The sequence below is a fragment of the Trematomus bernacchii genome, unplaced genomic scaffold (genome assembly GCF_902827165.1).
Source record: "Trematomus bernacchii unplaced genomic scaffold, fTreBer1.1, whole genome shotgun sequence".
NCBI lineage: Eukaryota > Metazoa > Chordata > Actinopteri > Perciformes > Nototheniidae > Trematomus > Trematomus bernacchii.
The window spans coordinates 416938-443645 of record NW_022987774.1 but is presented as its reverse complement, the minus strand read 5'-3'; the positions used below and the strand labels follow the sequence as shown (position 1 = coordinate 443645).

Sequence of the window (26708 nt, the reverse complement as noted above, 5' to 3'; positions counted from 1 at the left end):
CTGTAATATTATTGTTTACAGTTATGTTGTTTGTTTTTAATCCCTAAAGCCCACTGATACAAACCTGTTTTGTGATATTGGGCTATACAAATAATGTTGATGATTTGATATGCAGTGGCCGCTGCCTTGTAAGCCGGTTCGAAACCCGAGCTTTTAGATTGGAAGTCAGATTGTCCCGATAATTCAGGTTTTTACAAAGAATATGTTAAAAAAATGTTGCTGTGTTTTTGTGTGTTTGTGTGTGAGTGTGTTTGAGTGTGTGTTTGTGTGTGTGCATGTATAGGTGCGTCCGTGTGTGTGTGTGTGTGTGTGTGTGTGTGTGTGTGTGCGATGTTAGTGTGTGTCACAGCAAAAAAACTGCATTTTTTTATAAAAACCTGAATTACAGTGTTAATATTCGTGAGCTAGTGCAGTACCCCAGAACAACTGCAGGGGTGCTGTGTTGAAACACAGATTTAACACAAGTTCTGTTTTTGTAAAATAGTTGGATTGTTTGAGCTCTCCAGAAACACTTCCACTCTGCAGCACACTGACCCTGTTCTGCTAATACAAAGTGTCCTCGTAGTGTTTGTGTTTATTCATAGCACATGTCTGCTTAGACCACATAAACCAGCACTCTAACACACATATATGAAATATCTGAATAAATAACGAAAGATAACATACACACATAAACACACACATACACATACACATACACACACACATACAACACACACCACACACACACACACACTGTGACGACCCCTGCTTTACTGTCTCCTGTGGTGTGTGTATGGCCCTTTAATGTTCTCCCTCTGTTTGTGTCAGCGCTGATTGAGGACACCTGACTGCTGGCACCGGAGGATTTAAAGGCCTGAGCCAGAGTCTCAAGCTCTCTCTCCGCGGAGGACCTGTTTTGGGAGCGGCCACTCTCGTTTATACTTTTGCCTTGCGTTTATGTTAGTTTTGGTTCCCGTTGAGTTCTGGTTAATAAATATATTTTCTTATATATTTCTTGTCCTTTCCACACTTTTTATTATGGCCAAGAGCCAGACCATGACACACACACACACTCAAACAGACATATACATACAAAAACACACACACACACACACACACACACACACACACACACACACACACACACACAGAATTTAAAAGTAAAGTTATGCGAGAAAAAGTAAATGTGAGAAAAAATACAATTCTGAGAACAGTCAAATTATGTGAAAAAAATCTAAATCTGACTAAAAGTTAAATTCTGACTAAAAACTCAAATTATGGGAAATAAAAGTCAAATTCTGATGAAAGTCAAAATGTGGTCCCTAAAAAAGCATTGCATTTTTTCTCTAGTTTATGTTGAAGCTGATGTTGGGGTATGATGTACCTGAAAAACAGGTCAAAGATAAAGTTGCTCCGATTTGCATGAGAGTTGGTTTACTGAGAACAGTGGCCCCACAGATGACTAATTAAAAGCGACATGCATGTAGCCCTTGCCATCTTTGAAATATGACCTTGTACATTTTAAATACCACAGGTCGTGTAGTGATGTATTTGAGGTGTACTGTCCACATCGCAGACCTGAGATCCTGCTGTCATGTATTTGTAGTGTACTGTACACTTCAAATGTACAAGGTCATATCTCCACAATGCACTGGGACTGGAGGCTCACACTTGAACCGTGTCATGCCTCCAAGCCTCGGATTCAGAGGTGTCAAAATTGAGACATTTGGACAATTTCACAGTTTTCCCGCTCTTTTCAAACAAACATGATCTTTCAAATAAATGCTAAAGCATTGCTCGGATTGGCATGAAAATCGCTGTTGCGAGAGATGAAGCAGGCCGGGTAAATAATCCATCGTCACATGCATGTAGCCCTGGGCATCGGGGAGATGTGACCTTGTACATTTCAAACACAGTGTATTTGAAATGTACATGGTCACAATTCCTCCGTGCTCACGCCTAGGAAGCTGCAATTATGTGCCCGACATCCCATCCCACTCGTGAATAAGTGTTGTAAATATAAAAGAGATTGCTTCAGGGCAAGTATGTTAACATCCTCAATGTATGTAGCAATGCATAAGTGTCACAAGATGGACAATCTGTACACTTCAAATTCCCCGGCGCATTACGGCACCGGGGTAATTCATAGGTCTGACTGGCAGCTGGTGCACCATTACGCATGTGGCCAAAAAGGGGATAGATGTTAGGCTGAACTTTCCAAAAAGGTCAAAAACAGTTGTATTTGGATGGAATGAATACCTATAGTGATATTTCACTAAATTAGCATCTATCCTGACACAGGGTAATTATGATATATTGTGGTTTTGATCCCTAAAGGTTTCTGGGCTACTATCCCATCATTCAAGGGTGGTTTTCACTATAATTAATGGGTTCTTTTTAGGCGGAGATTAGAATTACATTTGTTTTACTATGTTCCATCTGAATTTACTCTGACAATTCTACAGCCAACTCACAGGTGTATCATTGCTTTGATAACAAGATTATCCATATACCCCTTTTAGAAGTGAAGATATAATCATTTGTTCTGGGCATGTTCGAGCCTGAGGCCTGAAAAAAAGGCTAAACCCCTAACCTGAATCCCCCCCCCCATTTCATCAGGATGTCTAAGAAGAATAAACAATGTGCTGTTTAAGGCTGCAATAAATCTGGCACCGCTGAGTTTCACGAAGACGCACTCTCTACGTCTCACTGAACACACACTCTCTACGTCTCACTGAACACACACTCTCTACATCTCACTGAACACACACTCTCTACTTCTGATATGAACACACACACTCCTTAGTTACGGACGTAGGTTAGGATATAAAAAGTCTGTATCCTATCCATATGAACATGTGTTAAGTGAGGGAGGGACTTCATTTCCTCTGGGGGCTTGATTTTTAGGATTTTGGAGTTAAATGTTTGATGAAATATCTCTTTAACCTGTTCCACTCTGAGCCTGTTTTTCAGGTCTCAGGCTCGAAAATGACATTCCCAGAACAAATGACCATATCTTCCCTTCTAAAAGGGTTAAATTAATAATCTTTGTTCTCAAAGTAATGATAAACCTGTGAGTTGGATGTAGAAGTGTCAGAATCAATATAAATGTTTTTTATTTTAAAGAAAATTCAGATTTTACATAGTAAAAAACTGTAAATTATAGTGTCCGTCCAAAAATTATTTTTTACAGATAGTGAAAACTACCCTTGGATGATGGGTTAGTAGACTAAAAGCTTTAGGAATCCAAAGTACAACATATAAGTACCCTGTATCAAGATTGATGCAAAACAAGTGAAATTTGACCTTTTTAGAGAGATTTAGCCAAAAACCCCACTTCTGGGGTCATTTGGGTGGATTTGACCTATCTCTGGCCCCCCTTGGTCGATTTGGTTGGTTGACATACCCTTGTGACCGTTAGAGCCAATAGAATCGAAGGGGGAGGCCCACACCCACACCCGTTGTAAAGAAAAAATGTGGGCGCTTCGCGTGTGGAAAACGAAACCAAAGTGGAGGAATGTCTCCTTCTGGAGTTTGGAAACTAAAACGCAGTTGTATTGCTTATGGATTATCAGAAATAATTTCAAAGAAGGCACAGACACATAGGATGAACCTATGGATTAACTGCAGCATCGTTTTTTTATATCGTTTTAATGCCATTGAAGACCACTTTTGACCAAGGTAAGCCATATTTACGTTTGTTAGCTACTTAGCTCCACATGTGATGATGTACGCTTTCGTTTATACGTCGCGAATGTTTATCACTGAGTGTTGAGGTTTTTTACACAGATTCAGTGTCTCCAGGACACCAAAAACGAGTGGTTGGCTGTGCATCTAGGATAAGTAATAAGGGAGTTATGAGTGAGTTTAAGTGCCTTTGTAGGTTCCGTTTTTTCGATCGAGGCTAATTCAGAGGCTGAGTGCTAGCATTGTGGGGTTTTTTTGAAAAAAAAAAATTAAAAAGATCAGTTAGCTGAGTTTCTTCCCGTTACATGGATATAACACATTCATAGTTTTATTCAATATTAAGATTCCTTAGACGTTGTTTCCTGCAAATGACGCGTTTATCCGCCCGGTACCGGGGGGAAGGCGTGAAACAGGTTAAACACTCTCCCGGGGAACAGGCGCCACGGATTGAAACCAGTATGTGTTCAATTGTTGTATTTATGTTTACATGTTGTTTTATAAAGATTTCCATCAAATTTCTTAAAGCTTATATTAATCACTTTTTCCCAAACATTTCTAAATTAAATCAATTTTGTTGTGTTTGCCATTAAAACCTGATTGCAGCGAGACAACAAACAAAAAAAACAAAAAAAACAAAAAGAGCGGTTTCTTTAACCTGTTACGCACGGCCCCCCCGGTACCGGGCGGATAAACGCGTAATTTGCAGGAAACAACGTCTAAGGAATCTTAATATTTAATAAACGATGAATGTTTTATATTCATGTAACGAGAAGAAACTCAGCTAACTGATCTTTTTTATTTTTTTTTCCAAAAAAAACCCCACAATGCTAACACTCAGCCTCTGAATTAGCCACGAGCGAAAAAATGTAACCTATCTCTGCACCTAAACTCACTCCTAACTCCCTTATTACTTATCCTAGATGCACAACCAACACATCGATTAGCATCAGCTGGAGACACAGAATCTGGGGGTGCCCACCTCAACACTCAGTGATAAACATTTGTGACGCTATAAACGAAAGCGTACATCATAACATGTGGAGCTAGGTAGCTAGAAATGCTAACATGGCTTACCTTGGTCAAAACTGGTCTTCAATGGCATTAAAACGATAAAAAAAAACGATGCTGCAGTTAATCCATAGGTTAATCCAATGTGTCTGTGTCCTCTTTGAATTTATTTCTGATAATCCATAAGCAATAAAACTGCTTTTTCGTTTCCAAATGCCAGAGCTAGAGATAGGTCCACTCTGCTGCAAATTTACATGCGCGCAGCCCCCCTTTTCTCTTCACAACGTGTGTGTGTGGGGGCCTCCCCCTTCGATTCTATTGGCTCTAACGGTCAGAAAGAGGTGTCAACCATCAAAATCGACCAAGGGGGGCCAGAGATATGGAAAAAAAAACATTTTCACCCAAATCACCTCAGAGGTGGGGTGGTTTTGGCTAAACCTCTCTAAAAAGGTCAAATGTCACTTGTTTTGCATCAATCTTGATACAGGGTACTTATTATATGTTGTACTTTGGATTCCTAAAGCTTTTAGTCTACTAACCCATCATCCAAGGGTAGTTTTCACTATCTGTAAAAAAGAATTTTTGGACGGACACTATAATTTACAGTTTTTTACTATGTAAAATCTGAATTTTCTTTAAAATAAAACATCTATATTGATTCTGACACTTCTACATCCAACTCACAGATGTAACCTTGCTTTGATAAAAAATTATTCGTATAACCCTTTTAGAAGTTAAGTTGTAGTCATTTGTTTTGGGCATGTCATTTTCGAGCCTGAAACATGAAAAACAGGCTTGGTGCTTAACAGGTTAAATGTTTCATAGCGGGAGGAAAGAGCTTTATGTGACAGATTCATTTAAATAAACCTGTCAACACCCTGACATCATAAACACAACACACACACACACACCCAACACCACACACACCACACACACACACACACACACACACTGTAGCTCTAACTCAGATATCAATATCAGAACAGTTTCCTGCCACATTTTTTCAATGAAGATAAAGCTTTTTGTTTTCCTGAGTCACAGAGCAGATGTGTGTGTGTGTGTGTGTGTGTGTGTGTGTGTGTGTGTGTTGTGTGGTGTGTGTGTGTGTGTGTGTGGTGTGTGTGTGTTCCCCTGGAGAGTGTGTACATAAGGAGGTATTGCATCACCGATAATGAAATAAAACATAAAAACGTGTTGCAATGAGAAGGATTCTTTAAAACAGGATCAGAAACATTTTATTCCAACAGCAAGAAATTAAAGGTATAAAAATAAGTGGCATCATTATGAAAGTTAGTGAACGTAGAAAAAGCAGCAGCCAGGAACAACATTAGACATTTTTAAAGAAGTGTTATTTCACAACAGTGTTGTTTCAGTCTTTTCGAGAGTACTCTTTAAAGTAGAGACACTACATACTGATATACACCTAGACATCAGCAGGAGAGGACTCTTTAAAGCAGAGACACTACATACTGATACACCTGGACATCAGCAGGAGAGGACTCTTTAAAGGGGACCTATCATGCAAAATGCACTTTTGTACGTCTTTTCTACATGAATATGTGTCCCCGGTGTTCCAGGGAACTCACCAAGTGTCAGAAAACACAACCCTCTCTATTTTCCTCCATACCCAAATCTCTAAAAAAGGGGCTGCAACGGATCTGATAAAACTGATCCAGATTTGAACACTGTCCTGACGTCAGGACGGTGGCGCTACGGCTATTGGGCCAACTCCACCAATCAGGAGGAGACAGCCACGGCCATTGCCGTTCGAAAGCGCTGGAGACGCTGTAGTACTTATGCCAGGCCTGTAAGTGGCGCTGTAGTCTGCCACAAAACCAGCGAAGAAGACTTGGTTACCATGGTTACCCTTCTGTTTATTCTCCGCTGTGGCTTTTTTTCTCCCTCCCCAAGGCAAGCGTTTGCTCCCGCTGCTTTAATTCAATGCAATCCCTCCCCGTCGAGGCAAGCACTGTAATTCTCTCCGGTTAGTCCACCAGCAGATGACAAACACCCACCTCTCCGCCTCTTCCAAGGAACGAGGGGACTGTGCGGCAGAGTTTCAGTTTCAGTTTGTTTCGCCGGTAAAGATGTCCGTTAAAGTTTAAATCTTCCGGACAAAATTAGAAAAGTGCCGGTCAAAGGTCTTCTTTGTTATTTATTGAGCTTTAAAACAAATGAATAACGACTCTATATAATAAAACATGGAGATCTCTTTTTCTCCCCCTCTTCTGACAGCCCAGCAGCTGATCAGAGCACGTCTCCCCTCTCCTGCAGGGGGCGTGGTCAGCAGAATCAGACCCGTAGACAGCAAACAGCACATGAGGCATGGCTAAAATGCATGATCTGTTTGGTATTTTGAAAACAGAAACGTATAAATATACCTTATATAGGTATGGCCCTTCAATATATCATTTAAATATAGCATGATAGGTTTCCTTTAAAGTAGAGACACTACATACTGATATACTCCTGAATATCAGCAGGAGAGGACTCTTTAAAGTAGAGACACTACTGATATACACCTGAACATCAGCAGGAGAGGACTCTTTAAAGTAGAGACACTGCATACTGATATACACCTGAACATCAGCAGGAGAGGACTCTTTAAAGTAGAGACACTACATACTGATATACACCTGAACATCAGCAGGAGAGGACTCTTTAAAGTAGAGACACTACATACTGATATACACCTGAACATCAGCAGGAGAGGACTCTTTAAAGTAGAGACACTACATACTGATATACACCTGAACATCAGCAGGAGAGGACTCTTTAAAGTAGAGACACTACATACTGATATACACCTGAACATCAGCAGGAGAGGACTCTTTAAAGTAGAGACACCTCCAGACTCCTCCCTTTCTCTTTAAGTCTCTCTCTCAGGCTTTCCACACCCCCACCACAGTCCCCCCCCCCCCCTCTCCCTCGCTCTCTCCCCGCACTGGGCGATGTATTTTCGGGGGAGGTGTCCTCTCTTATGTCGGGGATACATCGGATCTGCGGTGGATTTGAACTTGCTGCAGAGCGGAGGAAGAGGAGCAGCTGAAACACGCTGAGAGTCTCAAACATCCGGGACTTCTGTCTGGAGATCTCTCTTTTTTCTGAAAAGTTTTCAAGTGATAACCCAACAGGAGCAGCTGGATTTCCTTTTCTTTTTTCACTTCACAAGGTAAGAAGTTCCAGTTTGACCTGTCTCTTTCACCCATTCGTGCATTGATTACTCTTAAATTGCATAACAATGTTTACTTGTTGTTGCCAGCGGCGGACTGGGACTACAAATCAGCCCGGGACTCTCGACCGGCCCACGCAAGTGATCACCGCTAGTAATTGACCATTTACATCCATTTAAATCTACTGGCAGTTTAACCTCCTGATAATCAGACCTAAAACACTAAAACACTTTAATAAATATTTTAAACAGGATAAAACCGTGTTAATGCATAAAAGGTATTGGGAGTCGGGAGGGCTGATCATTTATCCCGGAAATTACTCAGTCCTACTAATTGACCTACCAAAAGTTATTGAGTCTATGTAAGTTTACTGCTTGGCTCAGATCCACCAACATAGCCGTGGGAACATGTTTCAAATGGAGGGTGCTGTGGGGTTGACACCAGGGCCGGTTCTGACCAATTTGCTGCCCTATAGGCAAGATTTTTGCTGGGGGTACAACTCTAAACACCCATATGAAAAAGATCGGTTTGCATTTTATTAATCAAATAGGTGAACATAACCAATAACCTACCATAACCAATAACAAATAAATGTAATGTACTTTATTTTTGTTGTTCATTTACAACTTATTTTACCAGTTAACATTTATTTATTTATCCATATTTTTTAATCTCTCCAGTCAAACGATATTTTTGGTTTACTGTCCTATAGTATACATTGAAATGATTTCAAACCTGGTTTTATTTATCCTAATAATTATAAAGGTGTGCCTTGGAAATATTTGTTTACATAAATTGTGATAAAACCGTTTGAGACCCACTGAGATAACTTAGACTAAAGTGAACTATCTAAACACTCAGAGTCCTTTACCTCACTGAGCCTCTGAGGGCAAAGGAAAATGTAACCAGGGTGAAAAGGGTGTTATCTTTACTTAAAGGTGGGGTAGGTACGTTTGAGAAACCGGCTCGAGATACACTTTTTGTTATATTCCATGGAATGCTCTTAACATCCCGATAGCAGTGAATATCTTAAGTGCTTTGACAAAAAATCCATAAAAAATGTCATCTGTGGAAGCCGTAGTACTGTAAAAAGCAAGACCAATCATTTTAGCCGCCCGGCCAAAATAACTGGATGGCCTACCTGCCTGTCAGCCTTCTATCTGTGCACAAATGTATCTCGTGCCCTCATTGGTCATGTGCGCGTTCATGTGTGCTGGAGGAGGGGCTCTGTAAGGAAGTGGCAGATTTTTTCCGGTTGTGTATCTTCAAATTGCTGATACAGCATTCCAACTATATGTTATGCTACGGACGAAAAGTTTATTATTATTCTTCTGTCCAATTATTTTGTCCGTCTTCTCCTCCCACATTCAACATCGCAGAAACTCCGTTCAAACATCAAAATGTTCAGCTCCGTCGGGAATCGATGGCTATTACTTTTATCATTCATAACTTTCATAATTCCAGAGATACATCCCATAATACATCCCATTTTTAACCATTGAAGTCAATGGAGAAATTCTTCAGACTTCAACAAATCTTCATGCGACTTCAACTGCTAACTGTTCATTCATACTTTCACTCAGAAACCTCATTCCAACTTTAAAATGTTACACATCTTTCTGACATTATTCGTGTAACACAACTTTTAAATCTGATTCTTACTTTTAGAGATATTAAACATTGTTCAGACCTTGTTAAAGAGGTTTTCTTCAGATTTTAACATTAACTAGAGTGCGTGATGTCACAGCTAGAGGGTAAGAAATCTTGAAATGTGCCTTCATATATTTTTTTTAAACTGCCATAATTCCCAAACCCTACATTCTTGAGACATCATTTTTCATGAGAAACGTAGGAAAACATCTCGTAGCTTGAAAAATGACAAATAATTAAGCAAAAATAATTAAACAAAATGCCTCTTGAGGGCATGAAGTGACAAAAACGTTCAACATGTCTCCATTAAAGCCCATTGTAATTTCAGGCAGATATTTCCTCACAGCAGCAGCCGCACACCTTTCTTAAACTGCCAAAAAGGCCACATTATTAACCCGAAAGTACACAAAAATTACACTTCAGATACTCAACTTCCTTCACATGCTTCACGTTTTGAAATTTCACAGATATCTGTTATCGTTCTTCCACAAAACGTTCACATGTAAGAGGTTCATCTCTCATTCAGAACAATGAAACCTTTGAAGTCTAGGCACCTCGTTAGCTCAACTATAAACACCTGTGCAATGGAACACGATGATGTCATCACTCCAACTGACAGCAGTCAGTTCTAACTGTTCATTTCATACTCACACACACACACTCTCTCTCTCACAAACTCTCTCTCTCTCTCTCCTGTTCAAAAAGTGCTCAAAATTCACATGTGTGCTAACAGAGATTTCTTCAAATACCGTTGCCATGGCAACACAATGCTCGCCATGAAGCACGATGTTGCTGTAAGTCCAATGGACACTGTCCGATCGTCCCCCAATCGTCACTTGTATATCACCGGTCCATGCCTCAACAGCTCTACGCCCAAATCTGAGATCTCACCATATGCCGTTTCCATGGAGACGCATCCCTCGCCATAAAAGACGATGTCGCTATAACTCCTATGAAAATGTTCAAAAAGTGCTAAAACTTCACATGTGTGCTAACAGTCCAGCCGTGAAGACATCTACGGGACAGTTTTGAGATTTCTTCAAATGCCGTTGCCATGGCGACAGACCACTCGCCATGAAGCACGAGTCGCTTCGCTGTAAGTCCAATGGACACGGTCCGATCGTCCCCCAATCTTCACTTGTATATCACCGGTCCATGCCTCAACAGCTCTACGCCAAATCTGAGATCTCACCATATGCCGTTTCCATGGAAACGCATCCCTCGCCATAAAAGACGATGTTGCTATAACTCCTTTGAAAATGTTCAAAAAGTGCTAAAACTTCACATGTGTGCTAACAGTGCCATGAAGACATCTACGGGACAGTTTTGAGATTTCTTCAAATGCCGTTGGCATGGCGACAGATCATTCACCATCAAGTTAGTTCAAAGGTTTGCAGTTCAAATATTCTGCTGCTTTTCCAAGCCTTTTTACTTTCTTTTCTTCTCTCATCACACATTCAAGCCCCCAGTGTTCATGTATCATTTCAATCTAAATTCTTCACTTTCTTCTTACACATTACTTTTCAGCATAAAGCATTCCCACTAGCAATTTCTTCAGGAATTGCATTCTCTAGTTATGAATGTTGTTACATCAAGGCCGAACACTTGTTTTTTTTGTATTTGTATTATATTTCCATTTAATCTTGTGGACGTGCAGATTCCCTGTCCTCCATCAGGGGTGCTGCAGCACCCTCAGCACCCCTACTTCCCACGGCCATGTCCACCAACGTCAGCAAGATCTCACCTCTATTAACTCCTGAAGAACCAGGTTCAATTAACTGCTGTTTCAATTCAGACGACCCGCTAAATCTGTTTAAGCGATCCCGAAGGATGTTGATATCAATAATGAGGTGTGGCCCTACCTAAGTGTGAATGTGGCAGTGTGCAATCTTACTATTTAAGCAGGAGAGAAGCGCAGATGTCTTTTAAGTTGTCCCAATCCAAAAGGTGGGATCAGTTTATTTGAAGAAAAATTGGTCCACACTTATACAGGGTTTCTACTGTACCTTCTCTCGTTACAACATGACAATCCTACAAAACATATCATGCTGTGGTCATGTTCTAATATGAAACCTCAATTCACAGTTTTACATTTATTACACTAAATTGTAACTTCAACTGCCCAATTCAGTTGTGACATTTAAAATCGTCCGACAGATTTTAGAGGCATCTCCTCATAAATGACAGGTGATAATAAAAAGCACATTCAAACTTTCATTCAACAAATCAATTTATATACACCTCTAGTCCCGCATGAATTCGGAGGACCTTTCCTCACAGGTGGCAGGGTACTAAACGTTCAACACACATCAATTCACATCAATTCATTCAGCTTTCAACAAAGAAATTCACTCCGTATTCAACAAAGAAATTCAAGCGATATTTACCAAGTTTGAGAGAGCCTTTACAGAGGAAAAACCCAACTCTCCAGGTAGATAGTTTTACCAGGAGAGAGCATCCTCTGATGTACAGGACTGGACTTGTCCAGACATATTCTATGGCTATGGCATAAGACACACCTTCCCATGTTTGTGTAAAAAGGTCATGACCTCTACTCTGCAGGACTGGAAAATATTATTCTCGGCTATGGCATAAACACCTTTTTGGGGCCTCAGTCTATTTCTCCTTAAGTCAGGAGCCCCCATCCCTGTGTACTGCTGTGAGGGACGAGGGAAGAAACTGTCTCTCCTCTCTTATGAGTGACACCCATAAACCATAATAGGCCTTACACACTCAATTTAAAGGTCCCATGTCATGCTTTTCCGGTTGTTACCCGTCCCCTTGTGTGTTATGAAGGTTTTTATGCATGTAAAGGTCTGCAGAGTCAAAAACCCTTCAAAGTACACCCTGTAGCGAGTAAAACTCTAACACAGAAAAGACCTCCCCAAAACGCCTCGTTGGAGATTTCTCATTTTCCATTGTTTACTTCCTGGGTATCACTACGTAGGGATACCCAGTAGCCATGCCCAGAGCTATGGCCGCACCCTCTGCCAGCCTTTCACGAAACAAAGCTTCCCAAAACCTTTCAGGATTCATGCCGGATATGTACAGCGTAGGGCACTGAAGAACGATGCTGTTCCTACTTTGTTTGGACCAGCGGGAGATTCGGGTACACAACCTGTAAGTATTCATTGTTGTTTGTGTATTTATGATGTTTAAAACAAACAAGGTATCTACCACGACTGTTTAAATGGGTAAACGTTTTTCGGGACTCGTTGGGATCGCGGAGAAATGCTCTCCGCAGACCCATGCTCACAGCGTTATAAAGCTTTTTCTTACTCAATATCAAGCCACACTTATTGTTTTTACTTCGGCTGTGAGTGTTTGTGTGTGCTCAGGATGAGTTTAGCTTGTTCTCGCTGTATCTGTATCGCCGACAAGGAAGCCTGTCTCGCTGCTCCTCTGCTCCTCGCAGCTGCAACGAGCCTCTCACGTCGCGTGACCAATCAGAGCACACTGGGCTCACAGGGAGGGGGGGGCAGGAGCTCCAACAAGCCGTTTAGGACAGAGAGTGAATACACATACTATACAGAGATGCTGTATGAGAAACCAATGTGAGTTTGGAACATTGAACAATGTAAATCTATTTTAGTAGACCTCAACAATGGAATTATGATCAGTAGAAATGGCCATGACATGGGACCTTTAACAAACCACTTGTGTTTTGTTTATACTGTAAATATAGAAAACCATAAAATATGAAGCATTTTCATTGTGGGTTATACAAGCATATAATTGATTATATCTGATTATAATTAACTTTCGTTTTAAGTATTACAAAAGAGCGCTAGAGCAACAATATACTCTATATATAGACCAAAATCTGATCAGCGGATTTTCAGACAGGTTTTTATAAAGATGGATCAGGACAGAAAGAGAGGGGTCTTTGTTCCTGACACTTTCAGAATCTCTTAACACAGAGGGACACATGTTGATGTAGAACAGACATGAATAAGAGGATTTTGCATTATAGTTGACCTTTAAAGTTTTGCTTAATGTGATGCCCCTGTGGGTCATTAGAGAGGGTGTGGCTGTCCTGTTGGGCTGTGTTGATTGTAGTAACTCAGGGCACCTGGGTCTGGTGTCCTGCAGCTATTTAAAGCCTCTCTGCTCCTCTCTGTGCTCTCTCTGCTTTTCCCAACAGACCTCCGGTTTTGTTGAGTATATGTACTTTACTTTAGTTGCTTTACTTTGTGCACTTCAACACTCTCACACTCATACATGTCCATGCAATCCTCACCCTGCACTTACACTACTGATACCACTGACATCCACACCTCATACTTCATTTGGGTTTTGCACTTAATTAATTTGGCTAATTTGGACTATTTGCTTTAATAAACATCTTTTGTTAAACCGTTGACATGGTGTGTCTCCTCTTTGTTGTGGCCTTTTGAGCCAGGTCATAACACTTAAATATCAGAATTGGGTCAAAGTACTTAATTCTCTTCCTGTGTTTGCACAACACCGATCAGGAGTTGATATATTTCTCCTTTTATAAACGATATCACTTCCTCTTCTCTGTTTCTGTGCAGGTTGTTGAGATGATTCCTCTCCTCCTGCTCTGCTCGCTCAGTCTGAGTTTCGCTCAAGGTGAGTCCATCCTGCATCCATCCAAAAAACTACATCACCCTCTCTCTCCCTCTCTCTCTCTCTCTCTCTCTCTCTCTCTCTCTCTCTCTCTCTCTCTCCCCCTCTCTCTCTCTTTAAAACACATCACACACACATTCAGCTCCAAGTCTGTCAAAGTGGAAAGTGATTATTACTACACACACACACACACACACACACACACACACACACACACACACACACACACACACACACACACACACACACACACACATGTTCTATTTCGTATATGGCGAAAACTCCAGCTTCTATGAGTATTGGCGTAGCCCTCTAAGTTCTGGGCCCCACTGGCTCCACGAATAGCTGAAGAAAAGTTGTTTTTTGTGGGAGCAGATTGTCGGGCCTCCTTCCTATTTATACCGGAAGGGAGCCCACCTTGCGGGCGGGCGTGGACTACAAGTGTTTCAGTGCTGCGCGGGTGCGCAGGGGGATTACCCAATAGCGATAGCCTTAGAGGGCTACGCCAATACTCATAGAAGCTGGAGTTACAGTAGGTAACTTCAGTTAGAGATGCTTGTGTAATAAGGAGACATGCAGAGCAATCAGAATCCGGGGTCATTTATGACAATTTTGGAAATAAATAATTAAATAAATAAAAGAAACTTAAAAAAGTAAAATAAAATACTAAATAAAATAAAAATAATAATAAATAAAGAATACAAATAATCATAATTAAATGAAATATGCTGTTCACAGTACGTACCCTCGGTCATACCTTACTACTGCTTTCCCCATTGTGCCATGAAGAGAGGCAGAACCAGTAGCCCATTTAAAGATCTGCTGTTAAGAGGAACTAATGTTGGAACTGAGTCCAGTTTGATTCTCTGAAATATTGTTTCATGATACAGCTCTGAAAAAAATTAAGAGACCACTGAGGCATTATCAGTTTCTCTGGTTTTACTGTATGTGTTTGTCCCCGCCGGCGTACGTGCGCATCACACTCAATCCTCAATTGTAATGTTTAGATGGATTTAGGAACCTCCCCTCGATTCTATTTGCTCTAACGGTTCAAAAGAGGTGTCAATCACCAAAATCGACCAATGGGTTCCAAAGATATGGCAAACAGACCCAAATGACCCCAGAGGTGGAGTTTTTTTCTATAATAACAATGCCAGTTTGAACAGGTGGATTTTGAGTTGGGTTTTGAATGTTGTTATGGAATCAGACTGTCGGATATGTAGTCTATTGAGGCGTTTGATGGGAAGGCAAGTCAGAAGTGCATTGCAGTAATCAATGAGTGGACCAGGATTTCAGTGCTTAGTTTTGGATTCCTAAATGTTTTTGTCTACTATCCCATCATTCAAGGGTGGTTTTCACTATAAGTAATGGGTTTTTTTTGGACGGAAACTATAATTTAAATTGTTTTACTATGTTCAATCTGAATTTACTTTAAAATAAACAGATCTATATTGATTATGACTCTCCTACATCCAACTCACAGGTGTGTCATTGCTTTGAGAAAAAAGATTATTAATTTACCCCTTTTAGAAGTGAAGATATAGTCATTTATTCTGGGCATGTCATTTCGAGCCTGAGACCTGAAAAACAGGCTTGGGGCTCAACAGGTTAAGAACATTTGGATGGAGTGGTCTCTTAATATTTTACAGAGCTGTATTTTTTATTCTGTTTCTTTACCTCGTTTTATCTTCTGTCCTCTCCAGACTCTGTCAGGCTGGCGAATGGGACCAGTCTGTGCTCAGGTAGACAGGAGGTGAACTCTAACCAGTCTAACCCGTTCATTTCTCTAAAGCTGACTTTTTTCTCTAAAGTTGACTTTTTCCTCAATTTTTTGATTTTTTCTCAAAATTCTTTATTGCCATTTTTAACCTGTAGCTCATGTGCATACGACAATAAAAGCTTTGCATTTGAATATGATAAACATGTAAATAGCATATAAAATAGAGGAGCTGCAGCTGTGATTGGTTCATTTCATCAAACTCAATTTATTCTCTCTCTTGTTTCTCTTCAGAGCCTCATGAGGTCAGACTGGTGAGGGGAGAGAGTCGCTGTGCAGGAGAACTGGAGGTGAAACATCGAGGAGAATGGAGACCAGTGAAGAGCTCTCCCTGGACCCTGAAGGCAGCAGGTGTTCTCTGCAGAGATCTGGACTGTGGCTCTGCTGTTTCTGTAGGAGAAAGAAAGGCGTCCTCAAAGAGATCCGTTTGGAGGATCAGACCTGCCTGTGTTCAGTATGGATCTGCTCTGAGGAATTGTGCAGCAGCAAGTTCCTCTTCCCACTTCCTGACTCTTACCTGTTCAGGTAAGCTCCTTTGACTTTTCCCTCCAAATTTTGACTTTTTAAAATTTCACTTGTTTCTCAAAATGTCACTTCTTTCTCCAAATTTAGATTTTTTTCTGAAATTTAGATTTTTTCTCCAAATTTTGATTTTCTTTTTCTCCAAATTTGACTAATTTCTAAACATTTATCTTTTTCCTCAAAATTGTACTTTTTTCTCAAATTTGAATTTTAAATAAATATCAAATAAGAAAATAGAAATAAAAGATAAAGAATAAAATACAATAACAATTATAGAAGTAACTGTTTCTTTACCTCAGTTGTATATTCTGTCCTCTCCAGACTCTGTCAGGCTGGTGAATGGGACCAGTCTGTGCTCAGGTAGACTGGAGGTGAAGTCTAACCAGTCTAACCCGTCCTGGTCCTCAGTGTGTGAGGCTGACTTTGACCTGCAGGATGCTCAGGTGGTCTGCAGGCAGCTTGGCTGTGGGGCTCCTTCAGTCCTCCAGGGGGCGCTCTATGGAGAAGGGGAGGCTCCAATGTGGACCAAAGAGTTCCAGTGTGGAGGCAATGAGTCTGCTCTCCTGGACTGTAGCTCAGCCTCAGAGAGAAACACCTGCTCACCTGGCAGAGCTGTTGGCCTCACCTGCTCAGGTAGAAGATTCAAAGATTCAAAGGTTTAATTATCATATGCACATAAGCTACAATGTAGAAATGGCAATGAAATTCTCCTGACCGGAACTCCTCCAACAATGAAACATATATAATAAAATACATAAATAGAAATAACCTCAAGAAGCCTATATACAATCTATAAGCAAGAAGTCTCATCTTGCAATCTACTTATTTACTTATTTATATGAATAGTTATCACCGCAATAAACAGTTTTAATTTTGTCTTAATGTACATTTTTTTATTTCAAAATTCTGTTCTTGTACATATCATATTGTATTTAGATGTATATAGACTTCTTTCACAAATTTGACTTTTTTCTCAAGTTTTTGACGTTTTCCACAAATGTTGCCTTTTTTCTCGTAATTTGACTTTTTCCTCAAAATGTTGACTTTTTCCTCAAAATGTCTCATTGTCATTTCTAACCTGTAGCTCATGTGCATATTACAATAAAACCTTTGCATTTGAATATGATATACATGTAAATGGAATATAAAATAGAGGAGCTGCAGCTGTGATTGGTTCATTTAATCAAACTCACTTTATTCTCTCTCTGATCACTCTCGTTTCTCTTCAGAGCCTGATGAGGTCAGACTGGTGGGAGGAGAGAGTCGCTGTGCAGGAACTCTAAGCGTGACACATCGAGGAGAATGGAGACCAGTGTGGCACTTCCCTGGACCCTGAAGGCAGCAGCTGTTGTCTGCAGAGAGCTAAACTGTGGCTCTGCTGTTTCTGTGGGAGAGAGAGAGGAGTCCTCAGAGAGATCTGTGTGGGGGATCAGTCCTACCTGTATTGAGTCTGGATCTGCTCTGAGGCAGTGTGCAACAGCAAGTTACTCTTCCTACTTCCTGACTCTTACCTGTTCAGGTAAGCTCCTTTGACTTTGACACTTTTTTTAGAATTAGATTTTGTTTGCCAAATTTGACTTATTTCTCAAATGTTTACTTTTTTTCGGGAGATTTGACTGAAATTTTGGATTTTTAAATAGATAAAAAATATGAAAATAGAAATAAAAGAGAAAGCATAAAATACACAAAAAATTAAAAAGTAACTGTTTCTTTACCTCAGTTTTATCTTCTGTCCTCTCCAGACTCTGTCAGGCTGCTGAATGGGATCAGTCTGTGCTCAGGTAGACTGGAGGTGAAGTCTAACCAGTCTGACCCGTCCTGGTCCTCAGTGTGTGAGGCTGACTTTGACCAGCAGGATGCTCAGGTGGTCTGCAGGCAGCTTGGCTGTGGGGCTCCTTCAGTCCTCCAGGGGGCGCTCTATGGAGAAGGGGAGGCTCCAATGTGGACCAAAGAGTTCCAGTGTGGAGGCAATGAGTCTGCTCTCCTGGACTGTAGCTCAGCCTCAGAGAGAAACACCTGCTCACCTGGCAGAGCGGTTGGCCTCACCTGCTCAGGTAGAAGATTCAAAGGTTTTATTATAATATGCACATAAGTTACAGTCAGTGGCGCTGCAAGACACACTGGGGGCCCCAGGCAGAATACATGCCCCCAAACACATCCAGCACAACCGGGTCAAAGTTATGGGCCTAGGAAAATATTTCCCCAACAGCTGTAATTGGTTCATTTCATCAAACTCACTTTATTCTTTCTCTGATGACTCTTTTGTTTTTCTTCAGAGCCGGTCAGACTGGTGGGAGGAGAGAGTCGCTGTTCAGGAGCTCTGGAGCTGAAACATCACGGGGAATGGAGACCAGTGTGGGTCCCTCTCTGGACTCTGGAGGCAGCAGATGATGCCTGCAGAGAGCTGGACTGTGGCTCTGCTGTTTCTGTAGAAGAGAGAAATTCCTCATTCAGACCTGTGTGGGGGATCCTGTCTGACTGTGCTCGGTCTGGATCTGCTCTGAGGGAGTGTGTAGTATCAAGTTATTCGTCCAACTTCCTGACTATTACCTGTTCAGGTAAGCTGCTTTGACTTTTTTCTCAGAATTTGACTATTCCTGGAATTTTGACTTTTTCCTCCAAATTTAACTTTTTTTTTAGAATTGGATTTTGTTCTCAAATTTTTTTAAATAAATAACAAATAACAAATAAGAAAATGGAAATAAAAGATAAAGGATAAAATACAATAACAATTTAAAAAAGTAACTGTTTCTTTACCTCAGTTTTATCTTCTGTCCTCTCCAGACTCTGTCAGGCTGGTGAATGGGACCAGTCTCTGCTCAGGTAGACTGGAGGTGAAGTCTAACCAGTCTAACCCGTCCTGGTCCTCAGTGTGTGAGGCTGACTTTGACCAGCAGGATGCTCAGGTGGTCTGCAGGCAGCTTGGCTGTGGGGCTCCTTCAGTCCTCCAGGGGGCGCTCTATGGAGAAGGGGAGGCTCCAATGTGGACCAAAGAGTTCCAGTGTGGAGGCAATGAGTCTGCTCTCCTGGACTGTAGCTCAGCCTCAGAGAGAAACACCTGCTCACCTGGCAGAGCTGTTGGCCTCACCTGCTCAGGTTCTACTTATTTACTTATTTATATGAATAGTTATCACCGCAATAAACAGTTTTTAATTTTGTCTTAATGTACATTATTTAATTTCAAAATTCTGTTCTTGTACATATCATATTGTATTTAGATGTATATAAACTTATTTCAAAATTTTACTTTTCTTTTAGAATTTGATTTTGTCCACCAAAGTTGACTTTTTTCTCAAGTTTTTGACTTTTTCCACAAATGTTGACTTTTTCCTCAAAATGTCTCATTAGGCGCGTTCACACCAAGTACTTTTCCCACAATAGTTCATGAGAACTTTAGTTCATCAGAACTCTTTTAGTTCTGATGAACTAAAGCAGATCGCGTTCACACCAAAATTAGTTCCTGGGGGTGGATTAGGCAAATGAACCGCTGACGTCACTTCTTCTTCTTCTGCTTTGGGTTTACTGGCAGGCCGCAAACCACTTCACGGCGAGTACAGTAGGTGGCGGTATGCACCTTAAAGTTGCAATCCGCCAAAAAAACGAGAGAAAAAGAAGAAGAAAAACCTTGCGCGTATACTGCCGCGCCCACCTGCTGTATATGGCGTCTGTTTACCTTCCGACCTCAGACATGAGCTTCGTCTGAGTTATTTAAGCAAACACAAATACAGATCGTCGACCAGTCAAATGCAATAGCAATGCTGATTCGGAACGAAGGCGGTTAAGAAGGATTGACAAAAGGATTGGACGACGACATGCACGCGCTACGCTACGTGTGAAATGAATAAACTGTGCCAGGTGTGTCGTATGGACACTAAATAGGCTCAGCAGTTACACACCTTTATTATATATCCAACTGAGAGCAACTGCATCCGTCTGCCATGAACCCTACAGAAACCTACGTGTTAGTTTTGGCCCATAGTGGCCTCCATTTGTGTCGTGTAAAATGGGGGAAATCAAAAGTTAGCAAATCCCCATGTCATGTTCATAAAAACATTTAGTTTTAGGTCAAATAATTATTACACTGCTCTGAAACTCACTGCACTAACTCCTTCCCTTACTATAATTAATTAAAAATATTGAACTCACAACACTGGTAATAACAAACTTAACCATTTCTCTTTCTATAAATAAATAGTGCTTGTGTTGGACGCCATTTGAAATACAATGAAATTATCTTTTTGAAAGCCACAATAAATAAAGCTTCGCCAGTTTATAACCGATGAAACATGATGGTATCAGAATAATCACTTACATGTGATGTATAGGATGCTACACAGGTCACTGTAAAGATAAAGTGTCAGAGGAGAAATAAGCAAGCTTAGTTACATGAAATGTAATGAAAAATGTAAGATACAGGCTCTGTCTAATCGCCATGTAGGTTTCTTTTATTGCACACTCAAGACAATATCAATAACAGCATCACGCTGTCCCAGGTGTGTCGTATGCATGTAAATAGAAGTTAACATTTTCAATATCAAATAAAGTGTCAGTAGTATCAAAACATATATATATATATAATAATAACAATAGGTAGGCTCAGCAGCAGACACACCTTAGTGCAAAGTGAAGTGTCAGTATTAATAACAGTGGCATATATATAATCACAATATTACAAAAATTAACTGTCCCAGGTGTAGGCAATTTGGGGTGAAGTGTCTTGCCCAGGGACATCAACCACATGCTGACCTGCAGTGGGGTTTGAACCTGTGCTCCCCTGATCCGAACACCAACGCACCAGACCACTGCACCACACGCCTCCCAAAAAGTCATTGTACAGTTTATCAACGACGACAAGTTTTTCTTAATTTTTTTATTGAAGGCCTGTTGGATTTAATCAGCTCACTTAGCACTGCCAGAAGCCAGCCTGAAAGGTATTTTGTTGCTTCACCTGGCGCGCTGACACCTCCACCTGGCACCGCCGAGTCAGCATGGCGCTGCAATCAACCATGAGCAGCTGGTCGTCCGATTCCTGGGCCTTGTGTGAATGCAGCAGCCGTTCGTCATTGCATCTCCTTGGCACGCAGGTCCTCATTCTCCTTGCTGAACATGGCACGGCGGTCCCATCGCCATGATGGGTGTCCAGGAAGCTGTCATCCCGTGCCCGCTTTCCTAAGGAGAAATAAGCAAGATACAAGATCAGTTTAATTAATCGCCTAGTAGGGTTGTCAACAGAGACAACATTGGACATGTGCAGGCAGGGGACAGTGTACCAAAATGCAGGTGTTAAAGTAGAAGATAAGATAGGATCAAATAATATCAAATAAAAAATAAATATCAAAGTGACCCTTATTTATTGTTTTGTGCTTAATGTTATGCTTGAACTTTGTTTTATAGGGATTAGTGGACATCAGTTAGATGCGTAACCTTCTTTCAAGGCCAGAAGTAGTTTACAGTGTATGTGGATTGACATCTAACATAACATGGCTGAGTACAATTATAACAATCAATTTCAAATGACTTGAAATTATATGCAACTACAATGTATTGTTAGATGGTAGCATTATGTCCAGCTAGCATGCTAATTGCTAACGTATATATTATGTTTTTATCCCGGAGGGGAAAGCTAACTAGTTTCCAATCCAGAGAGAAACACCTCGCCTGAAACGATTAGTGCCATGAGTTAGTGAAGCAAATTACAGAACATTGCACACTTATTCACAAGTCCAATCGTTTTATAGCGGCCGGAGAATAGCTAGCGAGCTAGCTAGATGGTTATTAGCTAGCTCAGTTCTGGCCATGCTAACAGTGTTACCCAAATTCAACCTAGCATTGCTCACTCGATCATACGAGCAAATAAAAGTACATCTGAGACCAGTATTGTGCAGATTAAAACAATGCATTGCATGTAGTATATTTTACCTTCCAGGCATGACTGCGCTTGTGGACGGTTTTCCAGGTCTGCTAACTTTACTGAGCCACGAACATTGCCTTCAGTAGAAGCTTCTGGATCGCGTCCTCCGAGTAACATCGCCAGAAGCGCCGACACATCCTCCTCACTCCACCGCTCCGATGATTTATTTAGTGTTGCTATAATACTACTGCTTTCACAAAGTAATCTCTTCGGGTGTGCTGGCCCGAAGCGAGCAAATACAATGGCATGCTCTCGAGCAGGGACTGAAAAGCGGGTCAGATGAACTAATTTGAACTACTTTAGTTCCTGGGGCCTTTTTGGTGTGAACGCAAATATATCGTAGTTTCTGATGAACTATTGTGGGAAAAGTACTCCAGGTGTGAACCCGCTGAATTGTCATTTCTAACCTGTAGCTCTTGTGCATATTACAATAAAACCTTTGCATTTGAATTTGATATACATGTAAATGGAATATAAAATAGAGGAGCTGCAGCTGTGATTGGTTCATTTCATCAAACTCACTTATTCTCTCTCTGATCACTCTCTTGTTTCTCTTCAGAGCCTGGTGAGGTCAGACTGGTGGGAGGAGAGAGTCGCTGTGCAGGAACTCTAAGCGTGAAACATCGAGGAGAATGGAGACCAGTGAAGAACTCTCCCTGGACCCTGAAGGCAGCAGCTGTTGCCTGCAGAGAGCTAAATTGTGGCTCTGCTGTTTCTGTGGGAGAGAGAGAGGAGTCCTCAGAGAGATCTGTGTGGGGGATCAGTCCTACCTGTGTTTGAGTCTGGATCTGCTCTGAGGCAGTGTGCAACAGCAAGTTACTCTTCCTACTTCCTGTCTCTTACCTGTTCAGGTAAGTTCCTTTGACCTTTCCTCGAAATCTTGACTTTTCCTCAAAATGTAACTTTTTTTGGAGAATTAGATTTATTTCTCAAAATTTCAGTTATTTTTCAAACTTTTACTTTTTTGTAGCTCAGCCTCAGAGAGAACCACCTGCTCACCTGGCAGAGCTGATAGCCTCAGCTGCTTCTCATCAACTCACTTTATTCTCTCTGATGACTCTCTTGTTTCTCTTCAGAGCCTGGTGAGGTTAAGCTGGTAGGAGGAGAGAGTCGCTGTGCAGGAGACCTGGAGGTGAAACATCAGGGAGAATGGAGACCAGTGAAGGGGTTTCCTCCCTGGACCCTGAAGGCAGCAGATGATGCCTGCAGAGAGCTGGACTGTGGCTCTGCTGTTTCTGTGGGAGAGAGAATATCCTCATTCAGACCTGTGTGGGGGATCCTGTCTGACTGTGCTCAGTCTGGATCTGCTCTGAGGGAGTGTGCAGTATCAAGTTACTCTTCCAACTTCCTGACTCTTACCTGTTCAGGTAAGCTGCTTTGACTTTTTTCTCAAATTTGGATTTTTTTAAATAAATAACAAAGAATAAAAGATAAAGAATAACATACAATACAAATAAAAAAATGAACTGTTTCTTTACCTCAGTTTTATCTTCTGTCCTCTCCAGACTCTGTCAGGCTGGTGAATGGGATCAGTCTGTGCTCAGGTAGACTGGAGGTGAAGTCCTAACCAGTCTGGACCCGTCCTGGTCCTTCAGTGTGTGAGGCTGACTTTGACCAGCAGGATGCTCAGGTGGTCTGCCGGCAGCTGGGCTGTGGGGCTCCTTCAGTCCTCCAGGGGGCGCTCTATGGAGAAGGGAGGCTCCAATGTGGACCAAAGAGTTTCCAGTGTGGAGGCCATGAGTCTGCTCTCCTGGACTGTAGCTCAGCCTCAGATGAGAAAACACCTGCTCCACTGGCAGAGCTGTTGGCCTCACCTGCTCAGGTAAAAGATGCCAAAGGTTTTATTATCATATGCACATAAGCTACAGTCAGTGGCGCTTGCAAGACACTCTGGGGGCCCCAGGCAGAATACATGCCCCCAAACACATCCAGCACAACCCGGTCAAAGTTATGGGCCTAGGAAAATATTTCCCCAACAGCTGTAATGGTTCATTCATCAAACTCACTTTATTCTTTCTCTGATGGACCTCTTGTTTTTCTTTCAGAGCCGGTCAGACTGGTGGGAGGAGAGAGTCGCTGTTCAGGAGCTCTGGAGCTGAAACATCACGGGGAATGGAGACCAGTGGGGTCCCTCTCTGGACTCGGAGGCAGCAGCTGTTGCCTGCAGAGAGCTGGACTGTGGCTCTGCTGTTTCTGTAGGAGAGAGAAAGTCCTCATTCAGACCTGTGTGGGGGATCCTGTCTGACTGTGCCCAGTCCTGTATCTGCTCTGAGGAGAGTGTGCAGTATCAAGTTACTCTTCCAACTTCCTGACTCTTACCTGTTCAGGTAACCACCTTTGACATTTTTCTCACAATTTTGATGTTTCCTCTAAATTTTGACTTTTTCTCAAAAGGTAACTTTCTTTTTAGAATTAGATTTTTTTCTCCTCCAAATATGCCTTATTTCTCAAAATGTGACTTATTTCTAAGAGTTTTTTACTTTATTCTCACAATTTGACTTTTTCCTCCAAATTTTGACTTTTTCCTCAACATTTTTAACTTATTTTCCACATTGTGACTTTTCCTCGAAATTTGAATATTTCCTCAGAATAAAAAAAATGTTCTCCAAATTATTATTTTCTCCAAAGTTGACTTTTTTCTCGACATTTTACTTTTTTCTCAGAGTGTTTGACTTATTCTCTCAAATGTTGACTCTTTCCTCAAAATTCCTCATTGCCATTTCAAAATGTAACTTTTTTTGAGAATTAGATTTCTTTCTCCAAATTTGACTTATTTCTCACATTTGGACTTTTTCCTCCAAATATTGACTTTTTCCTCCAAATTTTTACTTTTTCCGCGAAATGTTACGTTTTTTTTAAGAATTTGATGGTTTTCTCCAAATGTGGCTTTGTTGTGGTTTCAATATAGAGTTAAATAATTAAAACGAAAGTTCATATAATCAAATATAATCTTGTATGACCCACAATGAAAATGTATTATATTTCATGTTGTTCTATACTCACAATATATCCAAAATGTCAGTGCTTTGGAAAATGTAGTTTAAAGCCTCCTATAGTTTATCACTATGGGTGTCACTGTTTAGCAGAGGGGAGACAGTTGTCTTCACTCACAGCAGGCTGTAGAGAGGAGACCCCTGACTCAACCGAAAAGTACTGGAGTCCCAAAATATGTTTAGGCCATACCATAGGAGACAAGTTTGGATATTTTGGTAAATTCTCTCAACTTGGTAAGTACTCCTAGATTTGAATATTACCAACGGAAGAGGGCTGTTGAATTTAATATCACAACTGAAGTGGGACAGTTGAAGAGATTTTAATGTATTTGATTTCACACCTGGTAGTCTATGAGGGTTGTCCTCTGAATTCCAGCGGAAGAGGTTTTTAATGCAACTGAAGAGTGACAGTTTGAAGAAAGATTTACCAAAGAAACTAAGAAATGTAAACTGTGAATTGAGGTTTTTGATTAGTAATTTACCACAGCATGAAATATTTGTGTATGATTGTCACATTGTAACGAGAGAAGGTAAAAACCCTGTAAAAGTGTGGACCATTTTCTTCAAATAAAATCATCCCACCCTTTTGGACTGGGATAACTTAAAATAAATCTGCATCCTCTCCTGCTTTAAGGTAAGATTGCACAACTGCCACACTCACACTTAGGCAGGGCCACACCTCATTACAGATACCAGAATCCTATGGGATCGCTTAGACGGATTTAGTGCGTCGCCTGAATTGAAACAGCAGTTAATTGAACCTGGTTCTTCAGAAGTTAGTAGAGGTGAGACCTTGCTGATCAAGGTGGATCCGAGCCTGGCAGTAAACTTACATAGACTCAATAGCTTCTGTTAGGTCAATTAGTAAGTCTGATTAATTGCCAGAATAATTAATACAGGCCTGCCGACTCCAACAGCAGGAAACACAACAACAGTGAAATAAATATTATAAATATTCTGAAAGTAGAAATAAAATCACTGATCTGAACCCAACTGACTCTGCGTTGATGATTAAGTATTTTGCTTTACATACAAAAAACACGTTATCTTTTTGTAGTTTATTAAATATGTTTTGTGGCATTTAAAACATTTAATTTTGATGATTTTCGGGACAATATGACCATTTTGTTTTACTTGTTAATTGTGACATGGCCTTTTATGTCATGGAATATTATTATGTTAATTATTCCATCTAAAATATAAATGTTTCTCCGCTAAACTTCAGACAGAAGCTGCAGTGATGACGATATGGGCGAGAGCGAATAAGGTCCACAGCAGTATTTGCAGCAGAGTGGACAGCCTCTTCCTGGGATGGGGAGAGGAGGGAGACTGGGGGAGAGAGGGGGGAGACACGGAGAGAGAGGGGGGAGGATGGGAGAGAGAGGAGGGAGACTTGGAGAGAGAGGGGGAGGATG

The 26708-nt window shown here is 41.0% G+C and overlaps 1 protein-coding gene across 1 annotated transcript in view; it reads left to right on the top strand.

Moving 5' to 3' along the window:
* Positions 1 to 26708, top strand: part of LOC117497073 (scavenger receptor cysteine-rich type 1 protein M130-like) — a 37209-nt gene that overhangs the window by 5171 nt on the left and 5330 nt on the right. The window contains exons 6-9 of the mRNA XM_034148946.1: positions 16711 to 17022; positions 18666 to 18947; positions 19174 to 19485; positions 24346 to 24495. Of these exons, the coding sequence (XP_034004837.1) occupies positions 16711 to 17022; positions 18666 to 18947; positions 19174 to 19485; positions 24346 to 24495 (1056 nt within the window). The remainder of the gene's footprint in view (positions 1 to 16710; positions 17023 to 18665; positions 18948 to 19173; positions 19486 to 24345; positions 24496 to 26708) is intronic.